This window comes from Chiloscyllium punctatum, chromosome 10, assembly GCF_047496795.1.
Source record: "Chiloscyllium punctatum isolate Juve2018m chromosome 10, sChiPun1.3, whole genome shotgun sequence".
In the NCBI taxonomy this organism is placed as follows: domain Eukaryota; kingdom Metazoa; phylum Chordata; class Chondrichthyes; order Orectolobiformes; family Hemiscylliidae; genus Chiloscyllium; species Chiloscyllium punctatum.
In genome coordinates, this window is record NC_092748.1 from 111,026,897 (window position 1) to 111,045,406 (window position 18,510).

At 42.4% G+C, this 18,510-nt stretch overlaps 1 protein-coding gene across 1 annotated transcript in view; it reads right to left on the bottom strand.

The window, feature by feature from the left end:
* Positions 1–3,129, bottom strand: part of LOC140481823 (cytochrome P450 27C1-like) — a 29,478-nt gene extending 26,349 nt beyond the window's left edge. The window contains 1 exon segment of the mRNA XM_072578350.1: positions 2,937–3,129. Within this exon segment, the coding sequence (XP_072434451.1) occupies positions 2,937–3,114 (178 nt within the window). The 5' untranslated portion in view covers positions 3,115–3,129.
* Between the last annotated feature and the right edge of the window lie 15,381 nt (positions 3,130–18,510).

The window sequence follows — 18,510 nt, forward strand, 5'->3', positions numbered from 1 at the left end:
AGGATCTGTGACTTAATGTGTGGTGCATTCGCAATAAAGTAGATTAATTAGTGATGCATACAGGTAGAAATGGTTATGATATAATGGTGATTACAGAGACATGGCTGCAGGGTGACCAAGGATGGGAACTGAACTTTTTGGAAAGACAGATAAAAAGAGAAGAGGAGGTGGGGATATCAATGTTAGTAAAGGATTAAACAATGCAATTGAGAGGAAAGATATTGGCTTGGAAAATCATTAAACGGAATCTGTATAGGTGGGGATGAAACATGCCAAGGCACAGAAAATGTTGTTGGGGATTGCCTTTGGTTCCCAAATAGTAGTGGAGACATAAGAGAAGGCATTAAATGAGAAATCTGAGAATGCAAAAGGGGACAACTGTAATCATAGGTGACTCCACATGTAGATTGGAAAAAAAAACAAACTAGCAATAATAGTCGAAGAAAATTTCCTAAAGTGTGTACATGTTGGTTTGCTTTAGACTCATCTGCTGAGGAATGAAGCAGAGAACAGATCAGCTAGACTGGGTATTATACAAGAAGAAAGGATTAATTAACAATCTTGTTCCTTAGGGAACACAATGACCATAATATGATAGAATTCTAGGGAAGCTGTTGAAGCTCAAACTAGGGTCCTGCACCTAAATAAAGGGAACGATCAGGTATGAATTGGCAAGGAAGGAATAGGGAAACTTACTAAATGACAATGGCTCAGATTTCAGAGATATGTGCATGAGTTACTTCAAAAAAATTAATCTAAACTGGCACAAAAATAAATGAGAAAAGGTTGTTCAAGCATTGCTTACAAAATAAATTAATTTATTTGTATTAGATCCAAGGAGGAGTCATACAAACTTTTCTAGAAAAAGCAACAAACTTGAGGATTGGGATCATTTTAGTATTTAGCAAAAAGTCTGATCAAGCAGAGTATGTTAGTAAAATTATAAGGGATATAGAAACTAATCATAAAAGCTTCCATAAACATGTGAAGAGAAAACGATTACTAAATACAAAGGTATTTACAGTCAGAAGCCAGTGAAAGTACAATGGGGAACAAAGAAACGGTGAATAATTGAACATACATCTCGGTCCTGTCATCACAAAAGAGGACATAGATAACCTCTAAGAAATGTTAGTGAACTAAAAGGGGTTGAATTGAAGGAAATCAATGTTAGTATGAAAATGGAGATGGGGCAATTAAATGCTGATAAATCCACAGGGACTAATAATCTGCATTCCAAAAAATATAACCAGGTGATTTAGAATCTTCTCAGTATAGGGGACTGATTCTGTGCTGGCTGGTGCCACAGTCAGTGTGGATATACATATTAGAAAATCTACATCCTAAAGTATTAATGGAAGTAGACTTGGAATTATTTGATACATTGGGTAGTCATTGTTCAAATATGATAGACTCTGGAGCAATTCCTACAAGTTGGAGGGTGGCAAGTGCAATCTCGCTATCTAAGATGTGAAGGAAACAACATCAGACCAGTTAAGCTAACATCAGTCATGGGGAATATAGTGGAATCTATCAAAAAGATGTGATAACAAAATATTTGGAAAGTTCTAACGGGATTGGACAAAGCCATGAAAAAGAAATCATGCTTAATAAATCTACTGGAGATATTTGAGGATGTAACTGGTATAGCAAATAAGGGAGAAATAGTGGATATGGCATATTTAGATATTTAGAAAGCTTTTGATAAGTTAAAATACATAAGATGGGGGGTAATATACTGATAATTTGATTGACAGGAAATAGAGAGTGGGAATAAATAGTTCTTTTTCCTACTGGCAGGCAGTAACTGGTGGAAAACCATAAAGATTGGTGCTTGGGACCCAGCCATTCAGATATTTATATCAACGACTTGGGTGAGAGAATCGACGTTTCGGGCATGATCCCTTCTTCAGGAATGGCTCAAGCCCGAAATGTCGATTTTCCTGTTCCTTGGATGCTGCCTGACCTGCTGTGCTTTTCCAGCAACACATTTTTCAGCTCTGATCTCCAGCATCTGCAGTCCTCACTTTCTCCTTGGATGAGAGAACCAAACTCAGTATTTCCAACACAATATTGGAATCTCGCTATCTAAGACATGAAGGAAATAACATCAGACCAGTTAACCTAACATCAGTCATGGGGAATATAGTAGAATCTATCAAAAAAATGTGATAACAAAGTATTTGGAAAGTTCTAACGGGATTGGACAAAGTCAGCTTCGGTTCATGAAAAAGAAGCACTAACTTTCGGAGCACCGATCCATTATCAGCTAGCTTCCTCAAGAAGGAGCAGCACTTGAAAGCTAGTGTTTCCAATTAAACCTGTTGGACTATAACCTGGTGTTATGTGGTTTTAAACTTTTTCCTAATAAAGGTTACACTTACTGTAGGGGGGGGGGGTGCAGTGGAGATTCTCTAGAACGATACCAGGGACAGCAGGACTGACCCATGAGGAGATTGGTTCAACTGGTCCCATATTCATTAGAGTTTAGGAGGATGAGAGAGGATCTGAATGAGATGTGTAAAATTCTAACAGGGCTGGACATACTAAGTTAGGAAGGATATTTCCCCTGGTTAGAATGGTATTGAGACAGAGGATCGGACATGATCATACTGAATGGCAAACCAGGATTGAGGGGCTGATACTCCTGCTCTTCGTCTCTACATTTCTGTTCTGAAGAAGAACCATATCAGATGTGAAACATTAACTCTGTTCCTCTCTCTAAACAGATGTAGCCAGACCTGCTGAGTTTCTCCAGCTTGTTTTTTGTTCTCGTTCTAGACTAACTGGGCAACACTTTCCAAAGCTGAAAGTGTGTTGCTGGAAAAGCGCAGCAGGTCAGGCAGCATCCAAGGAGCAGGACAATCGACGTTTCGGGCATGAGCCCTTCTACAGGAATGAAGGGCTTTCCAAAGGCCAAAGGAATAGAGTCTTAATTTCCATTGCGAACTTGTAGAACAAGTTGTTGACATCGGTTATAGTCTCCGAGGCACCTTCCTGAGCCTCCTTGTACTTCACCCTTTTGATCAAGTCCGCAATGACATTGGTTACATCTTCTGAAAACATGGCTACATCCTTGGGCTTCATGATGCGCTGTTTCAGCACTTTCCTCATCCTGAGCCACTGCTCTCCTTCTCTGAAACAACAACCAGCGTGTAACAGCAGAGAATTAGCACCAGAATTGGAATTGTTGGGTGGTTTGTTTCTGAGTGGTGCTGATGTGATGGACCAAAGTGCCTGTGTTTGTGCTGTCAATCTCCATGACTCTATGAGGCCTCAAATACTCGTCCCTTTCCGATACCAACAACAGCATCTCACCCCATCTCTGAACAACCAGAAGACGTAAGAGTAGAAATTGGCCATCAAGTTTATTCAGCCATTCAGTGAAATCAGAGCTGATCTGATAACACCCAGATCCACTTTCCTGTTCTTCTCCTTGATTCCCTTACTGATTAAAAATCTCTCTATCTCAGCCTTGAATATACTGGATGATCCAGCCTCGATAGCCAATGCAGTAAGAATTCCACAGACTCAGTAATCCTCAGAAAATAAATTCCTCCTCAACTCTGGGTCTTAAATGTGTGGCCCCTCATTCTGAGTTGATTCCCTCTGGTTCTAGACTCTCCCACCCGGGGAAACATCTTCTCCGCATCTACCCTGACAAGTCCTTTAAGATTCCAAATGCTGAGCTAAGTGACCTGGATGTTGCGATGATCCTAACTGATGGCCCGACTGGATATGTCAGATCCCAGAACTAAATCTGGCTTGACTGATATTTTTCTTCATTTTAGTTAATGGGGTGGTCACTCACTGGAGCTTTGTCATATGCAGCTGGGGAGGTTGTTTGAACAAGAGAATAAAAGCCATCTCTGTGTAAAATGAAGTTTGAAAGATGTTAAAATGCACAGTAAAACCCAGTCTCATGTGATCCCTAACACTATTACTTTACAGTGATACAACTCTGGCAAAATTATCCCTCAATGTAATTGTCTCCCCCCAGTTCTTTCCATGAACTATGAAGTCTTACCAGGTTGATTCTGGAGTTGAGGGAGTTGGCTTATGTGGAGAGACTGAGTAGACTGGGATTATATTCATTTGAATATGAGGGGGGATCTTATAGAAACATATAAAACTACAAAGGGAATAGATAAGATAGAAGTCGAGAGGATGATTCTACTGGTGGGTGAAACTAGGACAAGGGGGTATGGCCTTAGAATGAGAGGAAGCAGATTTCGGACGGAATTGAGAAGCAACCTCTTCACCCAGAGGGTTGTAAATCTCTAGAATTCCCTGCCTAGGGAAGTAGTTGATGCTGCTTCAGTAAATATTTTTAAAACTAAGATAATTTTTTTTAACAATAAAGGAATTAAGGGTTACAGTGAGAGGGCAAGTAAGTGGAGCTGAGGCCATGAAAAGATTAGCCATGATCTTACTGAATGGTGGAGCAGGCTCGAGGGGCCAGATGGCCTACTCCTGCTCCCAGTTCTTAAGTAAGTCTTCTTACCTGAATACTCTCACAATTGAGAGCTTAGATTCTCTCAGCTTCTTATAACCTACAAATTTCTAACCAAACACTTCTGGTCTGGAAGGTGCACAAACTAAACTTTTCTACTGAGGTAACTGTGCTTTTCCTAAACTAGTCTATACCTCTCTTCTAGAAGAGAAACTATATTTAAAGAACAAAGAGCAATACAGCACAGGAACAGGTCCTTAGGCCCTCCAAGCCTGTACCAACACATTCTCTTAAAATTGTCTTCTTTCTGACCGCTGTCAGGTTTTCCCAGCCTGCCCAAAAACTTTTAATTGCTAGGGTTACAAAGCTAACATGATTCCATGATTATTCTGAACCAAAATCAAACCAACAGCTCTCACTGTATACCCACCTGCCATAAACTACAGCAGTAAAGCAATGTTCCACCAACATTTCATGAAGTCCCTGCTCTCTAACATTCTTGATGAGGTTACTGTTCCAGAATGACTATCTGACCTAGTTATTTGTTCAAACAATTCAGAAAGGGAACCCACCCCAAATGCCACTATTTTAAAAGTTGAAACTCTCAAAATTAGGTGAATATATACACAGAAACGTTTCATCATAATATGTGCAGGCTCCAGATAAGATTGCGATCTGGAAACCAAACAACCGCAGATGCTGGAAATCAGAAACAAAATCTGAAATTGCTGGGAAGACTGAGCAGGTTTGGCAGCATCTGGGGAGAGAAAGCAGAGTTAACAGTTCAGGTCTAGTGACCCTTCTTCAGAACTCATGACAACTGAGAAAAGGTTGGTGGATGTGCTGAAGATGGGGTGGGGGAGGGCGAAGGAATAAGCGATAGATGGAGATGGAGCCCAGAGAGACAGAAGAACAGTTGAGCAGACCAAGGAATGGGGAAAGGTCAGCCTGGGAGAATAGACAGCTGCTAATGGGGCTATTAGTGGCTGACAGTGGGGTTGTTTGTGGTAGCAGTCCACATGATGACAAGTCCTGGTCTGTGTGGAGTGGGTAAAGGACATGGGAGAAGGTGCTCAGACCCTAAAATTATTGAATTTGATACTGAGTCCAGAAGCAGAAAATGAGATGCTGTTCTTCCAGCCTGCGCTGAGCTTTGCTGGAGCACTGCAGCAAGCCTGAGACCAGGATGTTGGCCAGGGAACAGGGTGGGGTGTTAAAGTGACAGGCAACTTGAAGTTCAGTGTTAAATTTGAGGGCAGAACGTAGTTGTACTGCAAAGCAGTCACCCAGTCTAAGCTCCATTTCCCAATGTAGAGGCAACCACATTGTGACCTGGTCCAACTCTGACTCCTCCCTTCCCTTCCTTAACGACTCTGTTTCCATTTCTGGGGATTACGTCAAACTACCCAGCCTTCAGGACAACATCGACCACAACCGCTGCAAGACATGCCAACTCATCGACAAGGACACTACCATCACACTTGGGAAATACTCATGTGACTTGGCCAATGTTGTCCATCTCATAGGGACTAGAGTGAAAGGAAAATCGAGACCAACACTCCAGTCAGTGAGAGAGCAGTGCATTTCAATACTTTCTGAGTTAACATTTTGAGTCCCATGACCCTTCCTCAGAAAAAAATATTCAGAACAAAGGGTCACTCGACCTGAAACATTTAAATCTGATTTCTCTCCACAGATGCTGCCAGACCTGCAGAGATTTTCCAGGAATTTCTGCTCTTGTTAATAATTTTCTTTTATTAGCCAAAGGGTGTTAACAGACATGGGACAGCGATCTACACGTGAGTGAGACGGTAGTGTATTGGTACTGTCACTGTGCTAGCAAATCAGAGGCCTGATTTACCACTCTGGGAATGTGAGTCCAAATTCCATCCCCTCAGCTTTGGGCATTTGAATCTCATTAGTAAAAATTGGAAGCTTGTCTCACATACATCTTTTAGGGAAGGAAATCTTCTATGGTCCAGCCTTCTTTAAGATTCATTCATGGGATTGGTCCATTTATTGCCCATCTCTAATTGCCCAGAAATCAACCACTTTGCTGTGGGTCTGGAGTCACATGGAGGCCAGACCAGGTAAGGATGGCAGTTTCTGTCCCTAAAGGACATTAGTGAACCAGATGGGTTTTCCAATAATAGATTCACGGTCATCCTCAGACTCTTAATTCCAGATTTTACTTTTGTTACATTCATATTCCATCACCTACTGGGATTTGAACCTGGGTCTCTCTGGGTTCGGATCCATCCAGGCCAGTGATAAGACCACCAGGCCATTGCCTGCCCCACAGCAAGTGGCTGACTCTGAATGGGATCAGCAAGCCACACAGTTCAAGGATAATTTTGGATGGGTAACATTTGAAAGAATCAAGTATAAAGGCTGCTGGACATGCATATGGTCACAGAAATTTGAGGGTTAGTACATTAGGTTTACCTTACATGAGGATCAATGGTCGGCACAACATCGTGGGCTGAAGGGCCTATTCTGTGCTGTACTGTTCTATGTTCTATGTTCTAAAGGGGTTAAATCACAGATCAACCCCAATCTTACTGAATGGGTTAAATGACACTCCTCTTCTTTGGCAACACTGCACTTGGCTGAAATATTTTGTTTTCAAGATTTATAATGGGGTGATAGAAGTACTGGAGGAGGGTCTGAGACTCTAAAGAGATGATTGTTTAGCATCAAATGCAAAAAGCTACAGGACAAAGGGATCCGGGAGTCCTTGCCCATGTATTACAAAAAGCTAACATCCAAGTTCAGCGGGTACCAGGGAAGGCAAATGTGATTTTGGCTTTTATTTCAAAGGGAATGGAGTAGGAAGGTTTTGCTAAAACTATACAAGGCATTAGTCAAACTTCACCTGGACAACTGTGAATGGTTCTGGGGCCCTTATTTAAGGATTAAAGGCAGTCCAGAGAAGGCTGGATACCTGGTATGGAAGGACTGGCATATGAGGAGAGGCTGAGCCTGAAATCATTGGAATACCGAAGAATGAGAGGTGACCTGATTGAAACATTCAACATTCTTAGATTTTTTTGGTGTCAGATTAATACCGTAATGAGGTTAGACTAGATTCCCTACAGAGTGGAAACAGGCCATTTAGCCCCATCAATCCTCAGATGTAGTTCAATCTGGATAAATTGCATTTTGGTACAACAAACAAGAATAGGGCTTATACAATTAAAATAGGGCCTTGGGTAGAGTTGTAGAACAGAAGGACCTAAGGATATAGGTGCATAATTCACTGATGTGTGCGTTACATATAGACAGGGTCAATATAAAAAGGCATTTGTCATGCTTACCTTCATTGCTCAAGTCCTTTGAGTATTGGCGTTGGGACGTTATTGTGAGGTTGTGCAGGACATTGGTGAGGCCTCTTCTGGAATACTGTGTCCAGTTCTGGTCACCCATTTACAGTAAGGATATTATTAAGGTAGACAAGGTTCTGAAGAGATTTACCAGGATGTTGCTGGGTATGGAAGGTTGGAGTTATAAAGAAAGGCTGGATAGGCTGGGAGGATAGGAGATTGAAAGGTGACTTTGTAGAGGTTTACAAAATCATGAGAGATATAGATCGGGTTGATGGTAGTTGTCTTTTCCCTAAGATAGGGAATTTCAAGACGGTGCACATTTTTAAATGAGATGAGAGAGACTTTGAAAAGACATAAGAGGTAAATATTTTACACAGAAGGTGATTTGCATGTGGAATGAACTTCTTGAGGATTCCTAAACAATTCTAATGTTTAAAAGACATTTGGGTGGTGGATACATGATTAGGAAAGGTTTGGAGGGATATGGGCCAGGAGCAGGCAGATGGGACTAGTTTAGTTTGGGATGATGTTCAGTATGGACTGGTTGGACCGAGGGGTCTGTTTCCCTGCTGTATGACTATGACTCTATAACAGCCTGTTCCTGCCTCTCCCCATACCCTTTGATTCCTTTAGCCCTAAAAACAACACAGTCATAGAGATGTACAACATGGAAACAGACCATTCGGTCCAACTCATCCATGCCGACCAGATGTCCTAACCTAATCTAGTCCCTTTTGCCAGCACTTGGCCCATATCCCTCCAAACCCTCCCTGTTCATATACCCATCCAGATAACTTTTAAACATTGTAATTGTACCAGTCTCCACCACTTCCTCTGGCATATCATTCCATACACGCACCTCCCTCTGTGTGAAAAAGTTGCCCCTTAGGTCCCTTTTATGTCTTTCCCTCCTCACCTTAAACCTATGCCCTCTAGTTCTGGACTCCCCCACCTCAGGAAAAAACCTTGTCTATCAACTCTATCCATTCCCCTCATGATTTTATAAACCTCTATAAGGTCACCCCTCAGCCTCCGACACTCCAGGGAAAACAGCCCCAGCCTATTCAGCCTCTCCCTATAGCTCAAACCCTCCAACCCTGGCAACAACTTTGCAAAACTTTTCTGAACCCTTTCAAGTTTCACTACATCCTTCCGATAGGAGAGAGACCAGAATTGCACCTTCTAGCACCTTCTTCCCCTGAAAATATTCAATGTTTTGGCCTCAACCAGTTTTTGTAGTGGAGAATTACACAGGCTCCCCACTCTCTGGGTGAAGAGAGTTCTCTCTATCTCAGTCCTCAACGGCCTACATCCCACACTCTTAGTCTATGACGCCCTGGTTCTGGACATGTTGATTTCAGGAACATCCTTCCTATGTTTACCAAGCCTCGTACTGTTAGAAATTTATAGGTTTCAATGAGATACCCCTCACCACCATTCTTCTGAACTCAGTGAATATAATTGAGACGCTGGAAAAGCACAGCAGGTCAGGCAGCATCTGAGAAGCAGCAGACTCGACGTTTCGGGCAAAAGCCCTTCATCAGGAATGATTTCAGAAACAGATTCCTGATGAAGGACTTTTGCCTTAATCTTTGAGTCTCCTGCTCCTCAGCTGCTGCCTGACCTGCTGTGCTTTTCCAGCACCACACTCTTTGACTCTGATCTCCAGCATCCGCAGTCCTCACTTTTGTCCAGTGAATAAACCTCTAGCCAATCTAATCTCTCTTCATATGTCAGTCCTGCCATCCCAGGACTGTTCTAAAGAAGGATCAGTGAAACGCTAACTCTGTTTCTCTCACCAGGAATGCTGGCAGACTTGCTGAGTTTCTCTGGCAATATCTATTTTTGTTTTATCCCAGGGGTAAACCTTCACTGCACTCCCTCCACAGCCAGACATCCTTCCTCAGAATCTTTTACAACCACCAAAGCATGAAAGTACTTTTACAAATGTTCAGAATAAAGTTTACTTTGAGAATAATAACAATCTTGGTTTAAAATCTCATCCAAAAGAAGATACTTCTGGCAATAGAGGTACTAGTCTTGACTGGATTCCCCTAGGATGCTGGTTGTCTCCAGACACTGTCCAACAAACCACAGCAGCCTGGGACCCTGGGATATAAGGATCCTTTGGCCCTTCTGACTGAGCTGCTCTCAAGAGGAGTGCTAGCAGCAAATTACGAGGGCCGAATGGTGACAAATTCTGGGGTGCTGTCTTAATTAGTTGGGAAACAAAATGCAGCCAATCTCACAGGGCGCTACTTTCAACAACAACAACAGAAATTAAACTTCTCCTCCTCCCCCAACCCCCAGCAGAAAGCTTCCTGATTAGAAATCCAACAAAATGCACTGGCGCCACATGTGAAGCAGTTGGATTGGCACCTCTGCACCCATTTCATTGTTACACTCTCCATCCTCTGATTCTAAAGAAACTCTGAAAGGAAATGCCTACCTTTCGCCTTTCATTAACAAACAAAAATAAAACAAATTAACGACAGGGAATTTGTAGAAATGCATTCCACCCTCCCCACAAAGTGGAAATACATCTCCCTTCTTTGGCTTTACTTGCTAAATTGCTTTTGTTTATAATGCATTTTGAAAAAAAATAGCATTCTGGATTAGAGTTGCACTTTGTCCTGTTCTTACTTGTATATCGTGTATTCTGCTGAATCCGGCTCGCCAGAAAAACTGCACCAAGTTGCTCCAAATGCTGGGGTCCCGGCATTTCAGACAAGCTCTTAGAGTCTTATGTACAGCACAGAAACAGACCCTTTGGTCCAACTCGTCCATGCCAACCAGATAGATTAACCTAAGCTAGTCCCATTTGCCGCCACTTAGCCCATTCCCCTCTAAACCTTTCCTTTCCTCCTGATGAAGGGCTTTTGCCCGAAACGTCGATTTCGAAGCTACTTGGATGCTGCCTGAACTGCTGTGCTCTTCCAGCACCACTAATCCAGAATCTGGTTTCCAGCATCTGCAGTCATTGTTTTTACCTCTTTCCATACACCAGTCCAGATACCTTTGAAATGCTCTAACTGTACCAGCCTCCACCACTTCCTCTGGCAACTCATTCTATACACGCACCACTCTCTATTTGAAAATGTTGCACCTTTTATATCTTTCCCCTCTCACCCTAAATCTATGCCCTCAAGTTCTGGACTCCCCCAGCGAAGGGAAAAGACTTTGTCTATTTATCGTATCCATGCCCCTCATAATTGTGTAAACCTCTATAAGGTCACCCCTCAGCCTCTGACGCTCCAGGGAAAACAGCCCCAGCCTGTTCAGCCTCTCCCGATAGCTCAGATCCTCCAACCCTGGCAACATCTTTGTAAATCTTTTCTGAACCCTTTAAAGTTTCACAACATCTTTCCAATAGGAAGGAGACCAGAATTGCACTCAATATTCCAACAGTGGCCTAACCAATGTCCTGTACAGCCGCAACATTACCTCCCAACTCCTGTACTCAATACTCTGACCAATAAAGGAAAGCATACCAAATGCCTTCTTCACTATCAGATCTACTTGCGATCCCACTTTCAAGGATCTGTGAACCTACACTCCAATGTCTCTTTGTTAAGCTTCAACCCTCAGGAATTTAACATTAAATGTATAAGTCCTGTTCTGATTTGATTTTCCAAAATGCAGAACCTCGCATTTATCCAAATTAAACTCCATCTGTCACTACTATGCACCACAGGCTGCAGTATATGACGAAAAATGCCTTTAAGAGGAATTTATCCTGTTTCACGTCACATCACATCACACCACATCACATCACACCACATCACATTACACTACATTACATCACACCACATTACATCACATCACACCACATTACATTACACCACATCACATTGCACCACACCACATCACATCACATTACACCACATCACATTATACTACATCACATCACATCACATTACACCACATCACGTCACATTACACCATATCACATCCCGTCACATCACACCACATTACACCACATCACATTACACCACATCACATCACACCACATCACATCACGTCACATCACACCACATCACATTACACCACATCAAATCACACCACATCACATTACACCATATCAGATCACACCACATCACATTACACCACATCACATCACACCACATCACATCACACCACATCACATTACACCACATCACATTACACCACATCACATCACACCACATCACATTACACCACATCAGATCACACCACATCACATTACACCACATCACATCACACCACATCACATCACACCACATCACATTACACCACATCACATTACACCACATCACATCACGTCACATCACACCACATCACATTACACCACATCAAATCACACCACATCACATTACACCATATCAGATCACACCACATCACATTACACCACATCACATGACACCACATCACATCACGTCACATCACACCACATTACACCACATCACGTCACATCACACCACATCACACCACATCACACCACATCACATTACACATCACATTACACCACATCACATCCCGTCACATCAACCACATCACATTACACCACATCACATTACACCACATCACATCCCGTCACATCACACCACATCACATTACACCACATCACACCACATTACACCACATCACATCACGTCACATCACATCACATCACATTACATCACATCACATCACACCACATCACACCACATCACATCACACCACACCACATCACATCACACCACACCACATTACACCACATCACATCACGTCACATCACATCACATCACATTACATCACATCACATCACACCACATCACACCACATCACATCACACCACATCACATCACATCACACCACATCACATTACACCACATCACATCACATCACACCACATCACATTACACCACATCACATTACACCACATCACATCACGTCACATCACACCACATCACATTACACCACATCACATCACACCACATCACATTACACCACATCAGATCACACCACATCACATTACACCACATCACATCACACCACATCACATCACACCACATCACATTACACCACATCACATTACACCACATCACATCACGTCACATCACACCACATTACACCACATCACGTCACATCACACCACATCACACCACATCACATTACACCACATCACATTACACCACATCACATCCCGTCACATCAACCACATCACATTACACCACATCACATTACACCACATCACATCCCGTCACATCACACCACATCACATTACACCACATCACACCACATCACATTACATCACATCACATCACATCACATTACACCACATCACATCACGTCACATCACACCACATCACATCACACCACATCACATCACGTCACATCACACCACATCACATTACACCACATCACATCACACCACATCACATTACACCACATCAGATCACACCACATCACATTACACCACATCACATCACACCACATCACATCACACCACATCACATTACACCACATCACATTACACCACATCACATCACGTCACATCACACCACATCACATTACACCACATCACATCACATCACATCACGTCACATCACATTACATCATATCACACCACATCACATCACACCACATCACATCACGTCATATCACACCACATCACATCACATCACATCACATCACATTACACCACTTCACATCATGTCACATCACACCACATCACATCACATGACACGCCATTACATTACATCAAATTATACCACATCACATTACACCACATCACATCACATGACACCACATCACATCACATAACGTCATATCACACCACATCATATCACATTACACCACATCACATCACGTCATATCACACCACATCACATCACATCACATCACATCACATTACATCACATCACATCACACCACATCACATCACGTCACATCACACACATTACACCACATCACATCACATCACGTCACATCACACCCATTACACCACATCACATCACATCACGTCACATCACATTACATCATATCACATCACATCACATCACATCACACCACATTACATCACATCACATCACATTACATCACATTACATCACATCACACCACATCACATCACATCACATCACATCACATCACACCACATCACATTACACCACATCACATTACACCACATTACACCACATCACACCACATCACACCACATCACATTACACCACATCACATTACATGACACCACATCACATCACATAACGTCATATCACACCACATCATATCACATTACACCACATCACATCACGTCATATCACACCACATCACATCACATCACATCACATCACATTACATCACATCACATCACACCACATCACATCACGTCACATCACACACATTACACCACATCACATCACATCACACCACATCACACCACATCACATTACACCACATCACATCACATCACACCACATCACATCACATCACACCACATTACACCACATCACATCACATTACACCACATCACATCACATCACATTACACCACATCACATCACATCACATCACACCACATCACATCACATTACACCACATTACACCACATCACATCACATTACACCACATCACATCACATCACATTACACCACATCACATCACATCACATTACACCACATCACATCACATTACACCACATCACATCACATCACGCCACATTACATCACATCACATCACACCACATCACATTGCACCACATCACATCACATCACATCACACCACATTACATTACACCACATTACATTACACCACATTACATTACACCACATCACATTACACCACATTACATCACATCACATTACATCACATCACATCACATTACACCACATCACATCACGTCACACCACATTACATTACATCACATTACATTACACCACATCACATTACACCACATCACATCACGTCACATCACACCACATTACACCACATCACGTCACATCACACCACATCACACCACATCACATTACACCACATCACATTACACCACATCACATCCCGTCACATCAACCACATCACATTACACCACATCACATTACACCACATCACATCCCGTCACATCACACCACATCACATTACACCACATCACACCACATCACATTACATCACATCACATCACATCACATTACACCACATCACATCACGTCACATCACACCACATCACATCACACCACATCACATCACGTCACATCAGACCACATCACATTACACCACATCACATCACACCACATCACATTACACCACATCAGATCACACCACATCACATTACACCACATCACATCACACCACATCACATCACACCACATCACATTACACCACATCACATTACACCACATCACATCACGTCACATCACACCACATCACATTACACCACATCAAATCACACCACATCACATTACACCATATCAGATCACACCACATCACATTACACCACATCACATGACACCACATCACATCACGTCACATCACACCACATTACACCACATCACGTCACATCACACCACATCACACCACATCACATTACACCACATCACATTACACCACATCACATCCCGTCACATCAACCATATCACATTACACCACATCACATTACACCACATCACATCCCGTCACATCACACCACATCACATTACACCACATCACACCACATTACACCACATCACATCACGTCACATCACATCACATCACATTACATCACATCACATCACACCACATCACACCACATCACATCACACCACACCACATCACATCACACCACACCACATTACACCACATCACATCACGTCACATCACATCACATCACATTACATCACATCACATCACACCACATCACACCACATCACATCACACCACATCACATCACATCACACCACATCACATTACACCACATCACATCACATCACACCACATCACATTACACCACATCACATTACACCACATCACATCACGTCACATCACACCACATCACATTACACCACATCACATCACACCACATCACATTACACCACATCAGATCACACCACATCACATTACACCACATCACATCACACCACATCACATCACACCACATCACATTACTCCACATCACATTACACCACATCACATCACGTCACATCACACCACATTACACCACATCACGTCACATCACACCACATCACACCACATCACATTACACCACATCACATTACACCACATCACATCCCGTCACATCAACCACATCACATTACACCACATCACATTACACCACATCACATCCCGTCACATCACACCACATCACATTACACCACATCACACCACATCACATTACATCACATCACATCACATCACATTACACCACATCACATCACGTCACATCACACCACATCACATCACACCACATCACATCACGTCACATCACACCACATCACATTACACCACATCACATCACACCACATCACATTACACCACATCAGATCACACCACATCACATTACACCACATCACATCACACCACATCACATCACACCACATCACATTACACCACATCACATTACACCACATCACATCACGTCACATCACACCACATCAGATTACACCACATCACATCACATCACATCACGTCACATCACATTACATCATATCACACCACATCACATCACACCACATCACATCACGTCATATCACACCACATCACATCACATCACATCACATCACATTACACCACTTCACATCATGTCACATCACACCACATCACATCACATGACACGCCATTACATTACATCAAATTATACCACATCACATTACACCACATCACATCACATGCCACCACATCACATCACATAACGTCATATCACACCACATCATATCACATTACACCACATCACATCACGTCATATCACACCACATCACATCACATCACATCACATCACATTACATCACATCACATCACACCACATCACATCACGTCACATCACACACATTACACCACATCACATCACATCACGTCACATCACACCCATTACACCACATCACATCACATCACGTCACATCACATTACATCATATCACATCACATCACATCACATCACACCACATTACATCACATCACATCACATTACATCACATTACATCACATCACACCACATCACATCACATCACATCACATCACACCACATCACATTACACCACATCACATTACACCACATTACACCACATCACACCACATCACACCACATCACATTACACCACATCACATTACACCACATCACATCACATCACACCACATCACATCACATCACACCACATCACACCACATCACATTACACCACATCACATCACATCACACCACATCACATCACATCACACCACATTACACCACATCACATCACATTACACCACATCACATCACATCACATTACACCACATCACATCACATCACATCACACCACATCACATCACATTACACCACATTACACCACATCACATCACATTACACCACATCACATCACATCACATTACACCACATCACATCACATCACATTACACCACATCACATCACATTACACCACATCACATCACATCACGCCACATTACATCACATCACATCACACCACATCACATTGCACCACATCACATCACATCACATCACACCACATTACATTACACCACATTACATTACACCACATTACATTACACCACATCACATTACACCACATTACATCACATCACATTACATCACATCACATCACATTACACCACATCACATCACGTCACACCACATTACATTACACCACATTACATTACACCACATCACATTACACCACATCACATCACACCACATCACATCACACCACATTACATTACACCACATTACATTACACCACATCACATTACACCACATTACACCACATCACATTACACCACATCACATCACATCACATCACATTACATCACATCACATTACACCACATCACATTACACCACATCACATTACACCACATCACATCACGTCACATCACACCACATTACACCACTTCACATCATGTCACATCACACCACATCACATCACATGACACGCCATTACATTACATGAAATTACACCACATCACATCGCACCACATCACATCACATGACACCACATCACATCACACCACATCACATCACATCACATCACATTACACCACATCACATCACATCACATTACACCACATCACATCACACCACATCACATCACATTACATTACACCAATCACATTACACCACATTACACCACATCACATTGCACCACATCACATCACGTCACATCACACCACATCACATTACACCACATCACATCACATCACATCACGTCACATCACATTACATCATATCACACCACATCACATCACACCACATCACATCACGTCATATCACACCACATCACATCACATCACATCACATCACATTACACCACTTCACATCATGTCACATCACACCACATCACATCACATGACACGCCATTACATTACATCAAATTATACCACATCACATTACACCACATCACATCACATGACACCACATCACATCACATAACGTCATATCACACCACATCATATCACATTACACCACATCACATCACGTCATATCACACCACATCACATCACATCACATCACATCACATTACATCACATCACATCACACCACATCACATCACGTCACATCACACCCATTACACCACATCACATCACATCACGTCACA